The sequence below is a fragment of the Botrytis byssoidea genome (genome assembly GCF_014898295.1).
Source record: "Botrytis byssoidea strain MUCL 94 chromosome Unknown BBYS_011, whole genome shotgun sequence".
Lineage (NCBI taxonomy): Eukaryota > Fungi > Ascomycota > Leotiomycetes > Helotiales > Sclerotiniaceae > Botrytis > Botrytis byssoidea.
In genome coordinates this window covers 640288-658961 of record NW_024065852.1, presented here as the reverse complement: position 1 = coordinate 658961, position 18674 = coordinate 640288, and the positions used below count along the sequence as shown (strand labels likewise).

Sequence of the window (18674 nt, the reverse complement as noted above, 5' to 3'; positions counted from 1 at the left end):
ATCATAAACTTCAGTATCAAATTTTGTCATTGTATTCCATCTTCATTTATCCATTCTATCTAGCAAGGTATTCAACCGAGCCAATAACATCCAGAAAATTCCTAATCCAATCACGAAACTCATTGTCATCTCATGGGAGGTCGAGTTTATCAATCATACACCCATAAAAATCCCATCAATTCGCTCCATAACTCCGAAGTACTGACTTTTTAAATATTCCCCGTTGTCCCTTCTCTATAATCCTGTTATTTTTTAGGACTTATCTTCTTCGTGGACTTTGTCGTTCCTGTTATACAACAGTTTCATCGCGTTTTATTTTGCTTTTTCCCTCTTATCATTGTACATACATATATGCAAAAAGCCTCCGTGGTTTCGCGAATTGCATTCCCTAAGTGGTCCAGGTAGCTCATCGCCTAAGCATATATCCTAAATTGGGCAAGCCACCCACGATTCTCTTCACAATCTCATCCTGCTCCATTTCAAATTTAGTCTTTGAATCATGACTTGCATAGGTAGGAACCGGAGGTGAGGGCGTAGATTTAGGTGAAGGGGTAGAGAAGGTAACGGTCTTAGGCTTTGGTGGAGCTGGATAAGATTGAGGTCTTGGTTTTATGGTTTGTTTGGACAGTAACATAGGGGCAGGTCCTGTTGCGATTGCCGGTGCAGGAGTTGGTGCATCGAAAAAAGAGAAATCGACCGACGCCCAAGGATCCTGCATGCTGTTTGAAGGAGGTGGTATCGAGGGACTTGATGGTTGTGACCAGGTACTTGTGATCGGCGGCGCCGATACAGAGGTGCTGGGGGGAGGAGGTTGAGACCAGGTATCTGTGAAGCTTGTTTTCAATGGTGAGGACAAAACAGGTTGTGGCAAGCGATCGGAAAATGCCGTGGTTGATAATGCGGGTGACGGAGGAGGTAGCGCAGTTGACTGAATTGGCATTGGAGTAGTGGCTGGTGCAGACCACAGATCTGCAAACGAGGGATTTGAAGATATAGGGGATGGAATAGTACCGGATAATTGCGGGGACTGTAATGTTATAGGGCTTTTATGTCCAGGAATTGGTTCGAGCTTTGATTTTGGGTTTAGACTAAATCCAGATTGAAGCTTTGCAACCTGGGGATTTGGAAGAGTGATAGAGCTGGCAAGTGTATCCCCAAGGCTCATCGACTTCTTATGCCTCAAACCTCGGGTCGGAAATTTGGGAGCCTCAGTAACAATGGGCGAGGAAACCATTTCGCCCCATTCATCATCATCATCTTCTTCTTCTCCCTCTTCTTCATCGTTAGAAATGAAGGCTAAATTGGCAGGTTTATCATTTGAGCTATTTGTAGATGGGGGTGGCATTGAAATTGGTCGCGGTTTCTTGACCGCTTGGGCGAAGCTCGGGGGTGGTTCGATTGGAGATTTGGGTACTGGGCTGGGTAATGCAGGACTTAATTGCCCCATATTTCCAAAGGAAGAGTTCATCGGGAGGGTGAAGGTTTTCATGAAAGATCCTGTATCTGGGGGAGTAATACCAGAACCAGAAGCGGCCTGCATCGCTGGTGACGATGCCCATCCAAATTGCGCAACGGGAGGCGGTTGCGGTGCTTTTATATTGACACCTGAGTCCACTGAATTGGTTGGGCTGCGCTCTCTCGGCTTCGATGGTGAACGAGACTTGGACCCGGATTGATCTAGAGTGAGCTCTTTCGACGATTCCCTAGGAACCTCAACTGACTCCTTAGCGGCTACCTTCGCTTCGAGCTTCACACTCTTTCGTTTCGAGCTAAGAACCGTTCCTAATGGAACAGGTGGTGCATTTGGATCATTCCAACCAAAAAGAGATCCACCTTTGCTTGTATCACCAAAACCAACATGTCCATCATTTCGATCTTCTTCCATCCATCTGGCAACTATCTTTTGGGTCTCTTGCTTGACCTGAGATGGAGCCCATGAGATCCGAACGTAGTTTTCATCGTCTCCAGTGTTGTATTTTTGCATAGTGCCATACCTTGATACTCGGTACCACATCTTTCGTTCCTCAGTAGATGCAAAAGTATCAGCAATGATAGTGTCAGGTATAAATATCTTCTCAGCGGCTTCGTTGTGATCTTCCTTATTAGCTTCCCCGAACAATGTCTTCACTGAAGTCAGGTCGATTGAGAAATCAACGGGTCCTGTCGGTCTTTTCGGTGAGCGTATTTCCGAAGATTCATCTTGTGGTGTAGCCAATTCGGAAGAAATAGGTTGCTCAATCGAATTGTGATTTTCCGTAATTTCTTCGCCATCATCCGAAAAACCCTCCTCAAAATCTCCAAAATCTCCGAAGTCGTCATCATTTGGCTCTTCAGCATTGGAGCTCTGTTCTATTCCTTCATCCTCTCCAACTTCTGGCTTCGTTACAGCGGCATGTTCATTATTTGATTCCGTCGACCTATCAGTTTTCTCCTCTGATTTAACATCTTCCGTAACAAGCTCGTCTTCTGGCTTCGCTGGGTCATCGCATTCTTTAGCTGGCTCCTGGACATCCGGCGATACAGCTCTTGTAGTTCGAGACCTTTTCGGTTCTTCATCTAAGGATGTTCGTGGTGAGTCTGGCAGAGGTTCATCGTGATGACTTATGTCAGACGGCGAAGAAGATGGTCGCGAAGACTCGTGCTCGGGCACCTGTGTCGATGGCAGAACAGTATCGTCTGATTCATGGTTTTCTTCCTCGGTGATTTCGGTAGATAAATCACTCTTAGGTTCTAAGTCAATACCTAGTCCAATTGCTTCCTCATTTTCCTTATTTATTCCACCTGTTGCTGTTTGAGCTGTTTCATCAAAGGGAGATTCTACTGGCTCGAATTTTGTTTCGTCAGAATCCTCGGGTTGCGACGCAATTGCTTCGAATACCTCAGGAGACTCTACTTCGGATTCATCATCAGTAGCTTCTTCAACGACCTCTTGAAAAGGCTCCAGGTTTGTAATCGTAGCCCCTGAATTAAGCTTGTCTTCAACCGTCGCAGACTCCTCAGAATGAACCGCGTTTGCCCAAGGATCCGGAGATGGTTCTCGAGTAATCGCGACAGGTTCTGCCAGAAGACTCGGTGATAACTTCGGTGCTGCACGCGCAGGACTTGGAGAGGAATTACCCCAACCAGGCGATAATGCACCAACATCATCCTTTACCACCTCCAATTCTCTTCCACGATTCGGTGTGTCCCATTGTTCTGCTGCGCCGTCCAAACCCAAACCCCCTTTCTTTTTCCCCGTGTCCTCTTCCCAATCACCAAATCCATCGTCCGAAGTACCCCAAGTCGCATTAACGTTATTTCTCAAAGCTTCACTCGCCTTTCCAACCGAATTTCCATCTGTTACGTTGTCAATGCTTCGAATCCCCAAGCCATCATCGTTATTCAATTCGTCGGCCCACGGTGAGCCCCAAGGGTCGTCCATATCCATTCACATCCCCCTTTGAAAACCTCTTTCATATTGATATTCTTTCGACCATCATCCGCAGATCCGTTCGGATATATTATTTATGCTTATGTTGACTGGAAAAACGCAATTTCGTGTATTGTAGTATTGTTACTCGTATTAATTTCGAGCTCCAAGGGTTCAGGGTCAATCAATTTGACAATTCATCTGTTGTAAGACCCGGCCCCGTAACGTTGCTTAAAGCCTAACAATGCACGCTAAAAGCGTCATGGATCAGATGTCAGATTAGTGATGGGTTTTCAGCGGTTTAACAGTCATTGATTAGCAACATCGGATTGATAAGCGATAAGAATTTCAATGTTCTACCCATCTAATGATGATATTTCACATAATGCGACAATGACTTGAACAATACATTTTACCATTTATATTTGATATTCTATATCCTCAAAGATGTCTTTAGATGGAGTGAAACACATTGTTCTCGTAAGTATCTTAACACAATCATAGTACTCATCATCAATTAACAAAGAACCTCACAGGTCCTCTCCGGTAAAGGAGGAGTTGGAAAATCCTCCGTCACAACCCAACTTGCCCTCTCTCTCTCTCTCGCCGGTTCCTCTGTCGGAATCCTCGATATCGACTTAACCGGACCCTCCATTCCCCGTCTCTTCTCCCTCGAATCTGCCAAAGTCACTCAAGCACCCGGCGGCTGGATCCCCGTCCCTGTTCACCCCTCCAACCCCTCTTCCTCCATCGGCGCCCTTTCATGCATGTCTCTCGGCTTTCTACTCCGAGAACGAGGCGATGCAGTAGTATGGCGCGGACCGAAGAAAACAGCCATGGTTAGACAATTCCTCACAGATGTGTTATGGGGCGAACTCGATTATCTTCTTATTGATACCCCGCCTGGTACCTCGGACGAACATATTTCATTAGCGGAAACGCTTCTCAAGAATGCATTTCCAGGTCAAGTCGCCGGTGCGGTGATTGTAACGACGCCGCAGGCGGTGGCAACGGCAGATGTGAGGAAAGAATTAAATTTCTGTACGAAGACTGGAATACACGTTATCGGAGTAGTGGAGAATATGAGTGGATTTGTGTGTCCAAATTGTTCGGAGTGTACCAATGTATTCAACAGAGGGGGTGGAGAGGTTATGGCCAAAGATTTCGGAGTGCAATTCTTAGGGCGAGTTCCAATTGATCCTCAATTCGGAATGTTGGTAGAAGCAGGCAGAAAACCAGTATATCCGGAAGGGACGCTAGTAAATGGCAAAGACATGAGTGGTGCCCAAAACGGTGCTAATGCTGTCGGGGATGACGGGCTTTTGGTAGAGAAATATCGGGACTGTTCTCTGTGTCCAATATTCCAAGACATAACTAAGCAGGTCATGGATGCGGTGGAAGGAAAGGTTCCAGAAGAGGCATCGAGTGCTTGAGATTTGGTTTGGTATGATAGGCGGCATAATTGCTGGTGTTGGGGATTTTGAGCATTTATAAGACGGTTGCTAAAAGGACAACTCTGGCGTCCAAAAAGGATGCATTTGAATGATTGGAATGAGTACCTAGGTATTAAATGAATATACGACCAGAATATTGCAATATGAATTGGGCTATCCAGGTACCTAGACATCTGTCATTCACATCAAATCAAATTGTTATTTGAACTATATGCATTCTCACCTAAGCCTATTCAGCCGAATAGCAAGTCATTGTCCGATAAGATTACAGACATTACCAATTCACCAATCCGAACGAATCATTACAGATCTCTCCCATGCGCATACTATTAGCTTGTGCAACGTATCACTCAGGGCTGAATGTTCATAGTAAGCACCCCCTATGATTTTCGCTTAAGACACCTCGCGGAAGGACTGAGACGGCTTAAAACAATTCACACTCATGATTTGTTGCTAATACTTTTGTATTTATCTTGCAACCTCACGATAAATACGCATAAATTATATCCTGTAACACAATCTTATATTCTGTGTTGAAATATCACATCCAAATCTAAAGCGCCTCGTCATGTTTCAACTTCCAAATCTACCACTCCCTGTATTATCATATCATCATAGATCCAACCACTTAACAAGCCATATTCATTCCCAAATTCATCACTTCACCCTCCATAGCCCCAGCATTGTTTGCCTCAGTATCGATATCATCCAAATCCTCCTTATTCTTAATCATCCAGAAAGCCTTGACGCCCTCGGCAAATCTCAAACTACTCTTCTGCACCTCCTCTTCCTCCACAGCCGCAAAACACAATCTAAAATATTGCCAACCCCTCTCCTCTGCAATTTCCGGCGTGGGACTAAAAATCGCACCCGGAGCTGCGAGGACGAGATGGGGTTTCATGGTGAGGAAAATCCATAGCACTTTCGCCAGTTTGACCCCAGGGACTTGTTTGGCCAGTGGGTGAGTATCGAAATGCATATGGATCCATACGAACATGCCACCGCGCGGCCAGTCGAAAGAATACATCTTCGTCTTGGTGATGACCGCCCATTCGGAATCGGAAATGGCTTTGGAGGTACCTTGTTTGACGTAGTAGCGACCATCTTCGAGGGCTGCACACATTCTGTTCATCCGTCTTTCGTATGTGCCTCTCAAGCCCTCTAACCAACGAACCCAGCCGTCAGTCTTCCACCCTGTGAATGTGAGTTGCTCATTTCTGGATTTCTTGCTAAACTCCGCAGAAGCCGCTTGAGGACCCATAACCAATTCCGCTATCATTGCCTGAACGAACCCAGATGGCGGTGAAGTGGTGCATTCGGTGATTCGCAAAAGACGCTCTACGATAGCTGGCTGTGCCGTTATCCAACCTAGACGACATCCCGGAGCCACTGTCTTCGAGAACGTATCAAGACGGATAACTCGTCCATCGTAATCGAAATTTAGGTATGATGGGACGAGACTATCAAGATATGCGTACCCGGTGGAGTTTTTGAACGTGTGCACTGGTTCTGGCTCGGGTAAAGTCTCACTGCGAGCTTCTGCTTGCAGTCCTGCTGCGGAGGGAAATTGGAGGTACCAATATGGATCATCTTCAATGATCATTACATCATATTTACTGCAGATAGCGTAAAGTTCTTTGCGTCTTGGAATAGACAGAGTACCACTGGTGGGGTTCTGGCCAATGCTATTTTGTATGGTAAGTATTGATAACAATAAGAAAAGGTAGGTCAATACTTACGTGATAGTATACATCATATGAGGTCTTCTACCTTTCGAATCATCCCAATTCTCAAGAACATCTTCGAGACTACCAGGGCCCGTTGGGATCATTCCCTCAAGATCAATCTTGACCGGGACAACCTGTATACCTCCTTAAAAAATGCATTAGTAATTTTACAATCTCTCCATTTTCACATCTCGAATATACTGACTCGGTTTACAAGCCTGAACAGCCGTCATATAAGCGAACTCTTCACAAAGTATCGCGGGCCTCTCTCTAACCCAATCTCTCTCCTCACTCCAAACATCACTCAACGCCTCAATCGCCTTCGAAAACCCATCCGTCGATCCGCACGTCAAGACAATCTCCGCCCCGCCCTTGTAAGGAATATTCGGATGCAGATTCTCGAGCGCAAATTGTCGCACAAAAGAATACAGCGGTGGATATCCCTGCGCCTGTCCATACTGCAACGCCGTCGTTAAATCAATTTTCTGCAACGGGTTCGGCGTCGTCGACAAATGGGGAATTAACAAATGTCTCGAAGCATCCGTCGCCGACTTTTTGATCGTCGTCGCGGCGAGCTTGTGCGAAAGCTCGTCTGCCCCTGAAACTTCATTCGGACTGGGTGTGAATCTTTCCGGCTGTGCAATCTGGGCTTCCAGCGTATCGTAGGGAAAAAATGCCGCGTTGGGAAGACCTGAAACAATCGATTAACATATGGGTCGACGTGCAGTATCTAGCTGCCGCTGCTAGTGGAACATTGTAGCGTGGCGAATGCCAGCCGGGATGAAGCTTACCTCCAGCCAAATTTCCAATTCCGGGAATCTGGAAGAACTTGTAGAAACTTTTCACGGCGCTCTGTTGACGAGCCACCGTGACGCGGGAAAAATGATGGCTTAAATCTAGAGGTGGTTTGGCGTCTTCATGTTCTCGATGCATGCTCTTGATTCCATTCGCGAGAAGGAATTCCGGGGTTTCCATTCCATGGTTCGCCATTTTGGATATTGGTACGGGATAAAGATGCAAGTATTCACAATTGACAAAAATCAATACTCACAACAAATAATAAGATACAATCTATGAAGAAAAGGAAAGTAAATGCACATTCGAATTCTATCTACCGAGATACCTACTTACTCCGTATCAATATTTGCTTACTGATAACGTATCAGTCAATCCACTGGAGTTTACAAAGCAAGCTCTAGGAGTTCCCACTACGATTAGTTACACCGAGCCGATAAGCTTTTCCGAAAGTTCGCCCCCTTATTCCGTTACTCCGCCGAAGCTTAAAGGTGGAAAGGCAACATTGCGGCAATAAAGAGAGATGGTCCTATTCGTATCAATCCCTTTTTAAAAGTGCAACTCCTGAATTCTGAGATATACGCTTTAAAATGCGTCAAAAGAGACTTGAAAAATTGGCCATCAAACCTCAACATGTCAACTCACATTCTTTCCTTCAAAAGCAAATGCTGTCTAAACCCCGAGTTTCTCCATCGTCACTTTCGACGAAGGTGCTGTCTGGTAATTGCTCTATCTAACCCTGTCTATTCGTAGTATCCAAACATCTGCAAACGATGAACCACAGAAAGACGCCATTATGATGTGCAACCAATGGACGGTTCTTTCGAACTCCGCATTTATGAATTTTAATGACTCCAATCCAGCCTTACTTAATAGCGATAGCCCAAACAGCTGCCAAAGCTCGAATGGCTTCACGATTGTACCTCTTACCATTCTCGAGAATATCATCCATCACCATAAAAGTATCTAGAACGATCAATCATTAGTGATTTCCATGTGTGCAGTTTAATACCAAAGTAAAACTCAATTGAGGAGTGAAGAAGATACAAAAGATACAAAAGATAGATCGACAGTGAAAATCAGGGGTACGCGAAAGGAACCGATTGTACTTACGAGGCATTCCCTTCATACAAATAACTTCTGCGTGAGAACCTGCAGCAATCATCTTTTCCCCATAAGCGTTACCCTCATCTCTCAGAGGGTCCATCTCCGCCGTCATAATGAGAGCTGGTGCAAGCCCCTCAAAGTTGGTCGCTAGTATAGGGGAGACTTTCCAGTTCTATCATTCACTGGTTAACATGCGAATCGTTAAGGGGTAACGAAAACTTGCATTATATGTATTGCGATCCCTCTCTTCTCCCAGGAACTGTGCCACAAAATACTCCATCCTAGCCACCGGCAACGGCACCGTAAATTCCATCTCCCTATAACTAGGGTACCGATCCCATCCCTCCTCCGTCAATTTCCCATCCGTTCCATATACATCCAAATCCACAGCCGGCACGCCCAATAACTGAAAACTCAACGGCATTCCCTCATCCCGAGAAACATGGCTCACAACCGCCGCCAACATACCACCCGCACTTATCCCTCCCACCGCAAACCTCTGCCTATCCAAATTCCGCTTCTGAACCATCTCATCCGATCCAATCCATTTAAAAGCCTCAATACAATCATCCACTGGGATAGGCCATTGATATTCCGGCGCCAGTCTATAATCCACATCAAAAACCACACAACCCAATTCCCCAACCAATCTCTTACAAAACTCCATATCCGTTTCCAAGCCCCCGAAGACCCATCCCCCACCGTGAAAATTGACATACGCGGGTCTTGGTTTCCCTTCATTAACAGTTGGAGCTGGTTCAAAAATTCTCACGGTGATGCTGTTCTTTCCATCGCTAGACTGTGTGACTGGACATTGAACATCGGTGATAGAATGTACGTCAGGTGCTATAGCACGTCCGTAAACGATGCTGTATTTGCGAGGATTGGCCCTAAACTCCTTGATTGGAATTTGATGAGTAGCCAATCGCCCCGCTGAGTAATGAGCATAATATTTTGCATAGACGGGATCAAACCGGGGAAGAAGATCAGGTGGAATACTGTTGATAAGAGGTTGAGATATGGCTGCTGGTTTGATATCTGTGGAGGGTGATGTATCTTCCCCTGGAAGATGAAAGACGTTTGGGTGAGGCATCTGTGAATATGAGGCTTCAATTGTCTTGGAGAGCACTGGGTATCATACAAAACGGTGCATGAAATATTAACTGAATATCTATTGGTATATGAGATTGATAAAAAAATGCAGTTATTGCCTCAACCCCGCGCCACAGATGTGTTGTCGTTATCAAATGTTCCCCGCAGATGCTTATCGGATGATTCGGATGATTCCGCCACTAAAGCAATTGTGCGTCGTGATTACCGGTTTGCATGCATCGGAGGTTATTGATGCAGTGAAATGTCACATCCAATGTGTTGTATGCGAAAGCCTTACAATTTGTCATGTAAATACTTCGCTGTCAATAAACTGGAGCCATGCTCTAACTTTGACAACGGAGGAGAACAAATACATGCCTCTTCCCAATGAGCCGCTGGGCTTAAGGTAACCCACACTTGACTTAAGCTGATGAAATTCTTGGCCGGCCAAGTGTACTGCTTTGCTGTGGAATGTTTGTTTTTTCCGGGGAGGGAAGTATGCATTGAGATTAGCAGCAGACTTCATCTTAGAGCCTGTGTAGGTGGCAGCATTTTGAAAAGTACCTCTGGATCGCCCATATAGACAAGGGTCAAATATCGCAATTGAATCAACGAATCTTGCGCTCATGACGGTCCAAAAACTGTGACTATTCCGTCAGTACCAGCACAGCACCATTGGTCCCCTTTGCCATTCTCTTTCCAGGCGATGGCACTGATAACATTCGTACGTTCTTTCTCTTTACCATCCCGACCAATCTTTTTCTTGCCCTCGACTTCCGAGCCTTCAACTTTGATCCTATGCAAAACATTTCCAGTCAAGGTTTCCCAGACCACGACTTCACCATCTGGTCCCTTAACATTCTCATTCCCCGATAGCACCCACTTCTCATTGCCCCCAAAGCAACTTCTGACTCTGAACTCCTCATTCTTAAATCCCTCATCCTTATAAGTCTTCAAACATCCTCCACTCTCCCTATCCATCAGCCTCACACACCCATCCAAGCTCCCCACCAAAACACCTCTCCCATCCCTCGTCCTCATCAAGCTCGTCACACTCCGCCCAATAACATCAGTCTCCAGCGTCCCAGCCCTAATATCATACCACCTAACCCTCTCATCCACACTCCCACTAACAATCTCATACTCCCCACCCCCATATCCCTCATCCCCTCCCTTCCCCGCCAAAACAACACTAACACTATCCCTCGCATCCTCCATGACCATCACCGGCTTCATGCTCCCCGCTCTAATATCCCAAATCCTCACACTCCGATCAAACCCTCCACTAACCAACAAGCTCTCCTCGCTTCCCGCAAACACCACACTATTCACCCGCGATGTATGACCATTATTCCCCCCAAACTTGCGAATCACCTTCGCTGTCTGAACATCCCAGAGAAATACGCTGCGGTCCCCGCCGCATGATGCGAACGTAGCGTTTGTTGACGCGACTGCTATGGAGAGAACTTCATAACCATGCGCAGAATAAGTCTGGATCAATTGGCTAGATTTAGGAGGTTGGTGAGGAGCGATCGATTGAGAAGAAGCTGCGGATCGCGAAGGATTATACAATCGGATATTGCGGTCGGCGGATCCCGTTAGGATATACAGTGAGGGAGAAGATGAGTATGTTAATGCGTGGACCGGTCCTTGGGTAACGAATTAGTTTTGATACTTCCCCAGAGATGCGAGCATTATACACACCATTGGATCCAGTAAGTTGCGTCACAGGCTTGGAAGGAAATTCCATTCTGGTTGTAGAAGTCTCATCGCATCATTGTGGATTAAGATATAAGTCCTTAGGCTAAGCACAAAAAGATACAATACTTTGGTCGTAAATCATTGAAGCATCATCAGAAATTCTGATACTACAAGCTCATTCTGCCTACCTGTTTCTCACCGCCCAAGCCTTCAGTTTTTATGCCTCATATCCAAGGCTTCAGTAGACACAACGACATCCGTGGATAAATTACTGAATTGCTAGAATTGATTTTTTATATTTTATATTTTGCCTCTAATTTAGAAGATGCATATTTTATAGCAGACTTTTGAATATAGCGAGGGTCTCTGAAATTAGACTTTCAGCAAGTAATAAACATTCTCCCGAAGTTCTGTCTATTACATCGTACACGAAAGTCAAAATGGGTGATTCCCGTTCAAGACCATCCATCACTGAAGAAAAGGGTTGAATCGTGTTCTTCAACTGTGCGATGATGGATATGCGGTGCAACATGATTACTGATTATTGCCCTTTGGTGCATCAACCTTGAACACCGATATTTCCTTCATCGCGACACCTTCCTCTCCTTAATTGGAAGCTCGAAGGTTTTCTTCTTCGCACATCCGGGAATCATCGACAAGTCCGTTTCACAGTATCACCTGATCGGCACATAGGCCACTCCTCTATGGTGCGCTACAGCCTACTCCTCACCTCTAGTTCCATCCTAACTCCCGCCTCAATACCCACCGAACCAAGACCGACCAAGACCACGCCCAAGCCCAACACCAAAAACATCTCCCTATCTTAGCTCCTCCTCTCTTATCTACCCGACTCACCATCCCAATCCAGTTTCCCCTCGCCTTCCTCGTCTAGAAGCCCACGTCAAAACTCCGGTCTCCCAACTCCCATCCCCTAACTCTTAGCTCCTCATCTACCGCCTAAGCGTCGGCACCACTACCGAGTCATCTGCGCTGCCCCAATCCCAGATCCATACCCACCACCCATCCCAAACAAACAAGCCCTCTCTACGTGTCCCCTTCCCTCAAAAAAATCCCAGCCCACCGGTACACACTAATCAGCATCTCCACCCTCACTAACCCAAAACACCTCGCATTCACCCAAACTCTAAAAACGAGGCATGCGCATCGCTTCCGCTCTCCTGAAGCAGTTAGATCTTTCAGCTGCCGAGCGGCTCCCGCATGTCCCAGACCCAGCCCGGCATTTCAAGAAGCCAGATAAATCCCGACCTAGGAGATTATTTCGTTTCCGCTGTGTATCTTAGTCCTTAGCTCATCGACTGCATTTAGTCCACCGGCAAACGTCAGACTCGGTCGATCTTGACGTAAAGCGTATAGACACGGTTGTGAAACTCGATGTACGGACGTAGTAGTGTGGCAGTGGTGCCTATAGTGGTGTAGATAGTGTAGGTATTAGTGGGTTTGTGGGGTGCCAGGGAAGTTGGCTCTCCACATTGAAAGATCGTCGATTTTGAACAGATTGAGTTGGAGAAGGATGGGGGTGTGCTCGTTTGGACGGATAAATGTTTGCAGAAGGGAGAGGGAGTGCTTGGGGCGGTGGTGGAGGATCAGATGTTCTGTGAGTCTATTACTCGTAGCGGTGGAGATGAGTTCTTAGATATTGAAGCGTGTTAGTGAAGAGTCAATGTGTTGTCAGTTTGTCACAGTAGTGATATTGAAGAGCTGGAGAATGCAGAACATGTCTGTAGTTTATATACAGAATTCATAGGTTGACTATTGGGACAAAATGAAGCAGATTTCTAAAGTGATAAATAAAATGTCATTGATGTAAATTGATTGAGAACTAAGAATCCGGTATGTACTGTATTCCATACCTATGCCGCTGCCTCGCTATGCAAGATGCTCTCATAATCATCCAAAATGCAAAATGCAAATGCATAGCAATCCCAAACGCCTCTTGGTATCATTCCATTCCCCGCTAGAGGACCCGTCATCAGTATAATAAAAATGTAATAATGTACAAGAACAACCCTTAAAATGCATTTATACTTGTGAATAAATGCCATCGTTTTCACGAGAGAAAGTTTTTTCCAATGGTTCTCTCATCTCGAAAGCTCCGGCGCTTGATTGTTTGGCAGAAGCCGACCAGCTCCTGCGATCGATTTCAATCAAGTCACTCACGCGTCCCGAGATGAGTGCTTCCTGTATCCTTGCCATCTGCCAAAACTGGGCAATCTCGGCAATAACTGATTGTGCACCAGAGAAGGAGTCGATGATGGAGGGTATTGAAGCCTTATGTATTTTAGCCGAGAGAATATCGACTGCAGAGAGGATAGCATATCCAACGAAAGGTGAGGAGAATTCGATGGAAGTATTTGCGCTTGGAGATCTCATGCCGGTAGATTCACGACGATTAGCTACAACATCCATGATCTTCAAGAACTTCTTCGCGTGCTCCTCGGCTATAGAAATGTAATGAGAATGATGTGACTCGTCAAGATTGTAAGGTTGAACATATCGATGGAGCTTCATGAATGTTGTGTGATACAGTGCATGCATCGTTATGTAGGTGCCCAGTTCTCCACCATCGGACATTCTTCCCATTGATTCCGCTGGGATAGCAAAGCGGTTTGGCAGTGTGCTTTTCCAACTTGAGAGACGATCCATTGTAGATCGATAAAACTCATTGAAATCAGAGCTCCTTATTGGTTGTGGTCGTTGTGAGTTGCTGTATATGTTGGACATAATATCCCCCCAAATCGTTGCTACGTTTATTATGTATGCCATTAAGTTCAAAGTCCGTGGATAGTCTAGGGATCGCGGGTTTGAAACCTCGAAAAGAGGATTTTGAACATTGACTTGGTTTTCGAAGCTCTCGTCATCGCAAGGTAGGCGAAGATATACGTGTTTTGGGTCAATCATGCTCAGATGTCCAGAGCCGAATCCATTGAATCTATCCATAAGATAACAACTCCAGAAGGTGCGTCTTCTGCACTCCGCATATCCGCTGAAGTTGAGCCCGAAGGGGAAGCTCTTGCGGTAAGCATCATCACTCTTCTCTATTTCTATATTCAACTTCAAGCCAGTGGCGGCCCTCACAGCGGACCCACAGAAATCCCATGAATCATTAGGGTTGTTGATTGCAAAATAGTATAAAGCCAATAACAAACGAGCCTGAACTAATTGAATGCCGATGTGGCGCCTGTCACATGCATATCTGGCAACTTCAGCATATCGTGCAGCCAGATGCTTGTGTTGAGATCGAGGTGAGAATACTGCTCCAAGGGCAAGTATGGAATAAATGAGCGTGAGGTCATTCAAGGACTTGTCCTTGGTAGAACGAGCCCAAGTTTTGAATTGAATTTTTGGAAACATGAAATTGGCTGTCTCTGGAACATGTTTGAAGAAAATGGACAAGAGTTCGTTGGCGAGATCGGTGTTTGCAGAGTGGAACGGGTCATTTTGCCACTCTGTCTGTAAGGTATGATCACTTAATCGAATACTCTCTGGCTCAGCCCACGCAGCTCTTGGGGATGTTGCGTCTTGAACAGAAAGTCGTGGTGAAGCTTCTGATGCTACCGGAGTGTAATCATTATAGCCGTTGCGCTGTCTCTTGGTATGCTGCTCTACTTCCGGGCTTGCTCGGCGTAAGTTTTGTCGCGGCGAGACTGAATGGGTCGCTTCACGTTCCTCGACTCTGAAAGATTCACCGTCAGTCAAAGAAGAACCTGGCCTAGGTAGGCTATCTTCCGAGTCAGCTGGAGGCGTATCTGGGGAGTTGTGACCTCCTCGGGGACTGTTGAAAGACTACCATCAGCAAAAGCGGGATAAGTTATGAGGCAGGATTATATCTGCATAAGTGACATAAATGCCACTTTGATTGTGGTAACTTACGCATTCTTGAACTTGCACACCCTGCCAAACTTGTCGCATTGCACACACCTAGGGTAGTCTGGATCGCATTTGATCTTCTTCTCCCTACAAGTGATGCACGCAATTGCAAGTCTCTTTCTTGGCTTCCCCGCTTTGGTGACTCCCCAATGAGCATTTACATTCTCCCCATCAATGACTGTCTTGCAGTGAGTTCCATCGTCATAGAAATAACACATCCCTTCACCCGCAACGTCGGCTTGTCTGACGAAACGAGGTAAAAATTGAGTTCCTGTCCAGATCTTGGGTCCCAGACCATCCTTGACCGTCACAGGCTCGCTCATTACAGTGCCGGTAGGGGTGGGAAGGTAGCTTCGTTGAGCCGGGGCATGATCACGGTAGAACTGTCTAGCCTCGTGTTCAGATCGAGAGACCTGATGTTGGTGTCGGTATTGATCAGGATGGGCTCTCAACGCTGGAAACTGATCTTGTCGAGGAGATTCGGAGTGAGGTGACCAATTATTGCCCGAAGGCATTTGACCTTGTCGTAGGTCATGGTTCAAGTATTGTGGTGCGTATCGAGGAGATTCTGGCATAGATCCCAAGTTGGGACGGGTAGATGGAGCAGGATAACCTAGCCTATCGAGCGAATCTGGTCGAGAGGCGTGTGTATACTGTCGTGGAGGTGCTGAACGCTGGAAGTTTGCATCGAATGGGCGGTCTTGATGTAAAGGTGTAGTAGGGAGACGACCATCTTGAGGTGATGAAGAAGGAAAGATTGGGCTCTGTCTCTCAGAGTATGGTGATTGCGCAGGTCTACTTGGAGGTGGTGCGCCGCCAAAAAGACTGGTTATTGATGGGAGTTGCTCTCGAGGAGCTGCACTATGGGCTGGTTGGTACATGTCACCTCTCCTTCCGTGGTCGAAAGGTCCTTTGAGATCAGAAATAGGGGACCGTGATAGTGAAGTATTATTGTCACTTCTCTCGCGCAAAATGTTTACTCGCTGCTCAGAAGTGTTGTGAAAGGGGGAGCAATCCTTGGTTGTGTTTACCAGTTCGTGGGAAGGTGAGGTGGGCGGTTGGGAGAATATCATTCTTGAGGGTGTATACTCAAGCTTGGGAATAGACGAGAGTATATGGTTGGTCTCTAAGATTTGTACAGGGGCGGTATAGATCCTTCCCTTAAAGGTAGCAATGTGGCACAGACACGGTTTGTGTCAAATATATCAGGATGCTGTAATTGCTTCGATACTGAACCAATTCAGCTGACCTCGAGTAAGGGTAGTTGAGCTGTTTTTCAAACGGCAGTCGCAACGAAGTACCGCCAGTCTTGATTGGAAAGGCAGGAAGGAACAGTGACTGGAATGAATCGTGAGTATAGTGAGGAAGGACAATGTAACAATGACACGAGGAGGACCCGAATTGAGAGATGAGATGTGATAGGTATATTGGTATCAATGAATCCTGTCGGTAATGGAAAACTGAAAGTGTGGCTCATGCTGTGACCACAAGTTCGGACAAACCCATTATTCTGGAAGCAAAAGCTCGTGCGAGGCTGGTCGAAGTGTGCTTAGTAGTAGTATAGTGGTAGTAGTGCTGTAGTAGACGGGTGGTATATGAAGTAGGATGGATGGATAGATGTCGAGCAAGCGTTAAAAAGATGGAGTCAAGGATTTTAAACCTGGTAATTGCAGAAGGAACATGCAGTTTAGAAAGCCGGTCAGAATAAACCAGGGCTTGTTTGAAGAGCGGGCCTTTATATGTTATATGTATATGTATATGTATATGTGGAGTGGAGTGTGGTGTAGTGGAAAGAAGTGAAGAGGAAGGTCGAAACCGAGAGGATGGTGTTGTTAATTTTTATTTTTTATTTTTTTGGCGTGGAAGAAAAGGTGGATAATGAATATACGTGATAATTAAAGATTGTCTGTCTGCTTCTGCTCTCGTAGATTTAAAGGAAGAGACCAAGAAGGGACTAAAGAAGACTAAAGAAGACTAGGAGACTAGGACTGAATCGATCTAAGAATCCCTAAAATGTAAGCATCACATCGAATCCAAGCTTTTTTATTTTATTTTATTTTATTTTATTTTATTTTATTTTATTTTATTTTATTTTATTTTATTTTATTTTATTTTATTTTATTTTATTTTATTTTATTCTCTCCCTTGGATCCTGGGGAGGGGTTTAATGTGATGTGTGTGGGAGTGAGGAGTGAGTAGTATAGTAGTAATAGTACGTACGGAGTATTTCGAGTAGTAGTAGTAGTAGTAATTAAGTCCTTAGTAAATAATAAATCCTCTAGTACCGGTAATCGGGTGAGGAGGGAGTCAGAAATTACCAGCATACTAGCTAGTATGGTGGTAGTGTGGTAGTATAGTAGTGTGTTCGAATAAGTTCTTAACCATCTAGCTACTTTTCCTAGTCCGAGATCACAATCCACCATCCATACCCAGGTAGGTAGGTACTAGGTAGGTACTAGGTAGTCCACATTCATCTTCGTGCCCATATCCATCCAGCCCGTTTGAACAAATTTGGAAACAATACTATTTCACTCGTCCACTTTCGCGCTTCGGCATCAGGATAAATGGGTGGAAAGGCGAAAGGATTAAGGTAGGTAAGGGGAGAGGGCAAGGGTGAGGTCGAGGGTGAGAAAAAGACTGTGCAAAAGGTCGAACTTGTGGGGTATGAGAATTGAACAATGATCGATGGATCAAATGATCGGAAATGGATCGATCTATGGAACCCATGGAACTAGGGATGGAACCGTGGATCCGTGGCGGCTCAGATATGATGTGAAATGGTTAGAGTGGTAGGAGGGTAGAAGGGTGGAAGGGTAGAAGGGTAAAATAGTGAAATAGTAATATTATAAAATAGTGAAATAGTAATATTGTAAAATAGTAAAATAGTAATAATGAAATAATACCCGTACATGCACGGCTCCAAGAATTAAATACCTAAAAAAAGCCCCTTGGGTCTATCAATTAAATAGGGAGTAATGGTCTAGGGATGCGACATAGTATGAGGACTAGCTCACTACCGACTTGAGTCCCCAATTAAGATTGAGTTTATACGGATCTGAGTCTGATGAGTGTGAATACCTAGGTATGAAGAAGACCTACCGGTATGAAAGATGGAAAAAAAATATAATTTCAAACTTTATTTTCATTTGGTGCCACCATGGTGCCATGTTCTGCACCAAGCTTCTTTAGAGAAATCTGAGATAGAGTAGTATTCAATTTTGGGAGCGGGCTTAACCGGGGGATGGGTAATGTATTTCACGACAAGGAATGAAGCGTGGCAGAGCAAGGTATGAGAAGCCAGCTCGCAGAAAAGGAATACAAAATAGAAAATATATTGATTTAATAAAGACCCATCAGGGATGTGCCTTTTACTAGGTAGCGATGTGATTATGAATACTAGCTAGCTAGGAGGTACCGATCTGTCTATTCTACATTTTACATACAGGTACCCTTCTTTTGTATGTTGATGTAGTATCAGATAACATCATATATGTACCATGA

The 18674-nt window shown here is 45.3% G+C and overlaps 6 protein-coding genes across 6 annotated transcripts; 1 reads left to right on the top strand and 5 right to left on the bottom strand.

Moving 5' to 3' along the window:
* Positions 1–406: 406 nt before the first annotated feature.
* EAE97_006230 (uncharacterized protein) lies at positions 407–3427 on the bottom strand (the record flags this gene model as incomplete). Its single annotated transcript, XM_038876743.1, has 1 exon — positions 407–3427. One exon carries the CDS (start codon positions 3425–3427, stop codon positions 407–409), a length of 3021 nt encoding a protein of 1006 aa, XP_038732450.1.
* A 322-nt stretch (positions 3428–3749) lies between these two features.
* EAE97_006229 (uncharacterized protein) lies at positions 3750–5137 on the top strand. The gene is made up of 2 exons (XM_038876742.1): positions 3750–3889; positions 3946–5137. The coding sequence occupies exons 1-2, from the start codon at positions 3857–3859 to the stop codon at positions 4840–4842; spliced, it is 930 nt and encodes a 309-aa protein (XP_038732449.1). The 5' UTR covers positions 3750–3856; the 3' UTR covers positions 4843–5137.
* A 148-nt stretch (positions 5138–5285) lies between these two features.
* Positions 5286–7698, bottom strand: EAE97_006228 (uncharacterized protein). Its single transcript, XM_038876741.1, has 4 exons — positions 7382–7698; positions 6796–7281; positions 6603–6735; positions 5286–6548 (listed from the first exon to the last, which is right to left on the bottom strand). Exons 1-4 carry the CDS (start codon positions 7578–7580, stop codon positions 5492–5494), a joined length of 1875 nt encoding a protein of 624 aa, XP_038732448.1. The 5' UTR covers positions 7581–7698; the 3' UTR covers positions 5286–5491.
* A 552-nt stretch (positions 7699–8250) lies between these two features.
* Positions 8251–9585, bottom strand: EAE97_006227 (uncharacterized protein; the record flags this gene model as incomplete). The annotated part of the gene is made up of 3 exons (XM_038876740.1): positions 8251–8351; positions 8499–8664; positions 8716–9585. 3 exons carry the CDS (start codon positions 9583–9585, stop codon positions 8251–8253), a joined length of 1137 nt encoding a protein of 378 aa, XP_038732447.1.
* Positions 9586–10208: 623 nt separating this feature from the next.
* Positions 10209–11334, bottom strand: EAE97_006226 (uncharacterized protein; the record flags this gene model as incomplete). The annotated part of the gene is made up of 2 exons (XM_038876739.1): positions 10209–11233; positions 11289–11334. The coding sequence occupies 2 exons, from the start codon at positions 11332–11334 to the stop codon at positions 10209–10211; spliced, it is 1071 nt and encodes a 356-aa protein (XP_038732446.1).
* A 1727-nt stretch (positions 11335–13061) lies between these two features.
* Positions 13062–17134, bottom strand: EAE97_006225 (uncharacterized protein). The gene is made up of 2 exons (XM_038876738.1): positions 15177–17134; positions 13062–15078 (listed from the first exon to the last, which is right to left on the bottom strand). The coding sequence occupies exons 1-2, from the start codon at positions 16244–16246 to the stop codon at positions 13326–13328; spliced, it is 2823 nt and encodes a 940-aa protein (XP_038732445.1). The 5' UTR covers positions 16247–17134; the 3' UTR covers positions 13062–13325.
* Positions 17135–18674: the final 1540 nt, after the last annotated feature.

Coding starts and splice junctions, on each gene's coding strand:
- EAE97_006229 (XM_038876742.1), top strand. CDS start 3,857: ATGTCTTTAGATGGAGTGAAACACATTGTTCTC. Junction 3,890..3,945: donor GAGTGAAACACATTGTTCTC/GTAAGTATCTTA, acceptor AGAACCTCACAG/GTCCTCTCCGGTAAAGGAGG.
- EAE97_006228 (XM_038876741.1), bottom strand. CDS start 7,580: ATGGCGAACCATGGAATGGAAACCCCGGAATTCCTTCTCGCGAATGGA. Junction 7,282..7,381: donor AATTGGAAATTTGGCTGGAG/GTAAGCTTCATC, acceptor CGATTGTTTCAG/GTCTTCCCAACGCGGCATTT. Junction 6,549..6,602: donor CATATGATGTATACTATCAC/GTAAGTATTGAC, acceptor CATACAAAATAG/CATTGGCCAGAACCCCACCA.
- EAE97_006225 (XM_038876738.1), bottom strand. CDS start 16,246: ATGATATTCTCCCAACCGCCCACCTCACCTTCCCACGAACTGGTAAAC. Junction 15,079..15,176: donor GTGTGCAAGTTCAAGAATGC/GTAAGTTACCAC, acceptor GTCTTTCAACAG/TCCCCGAGGAGGTCACAACT.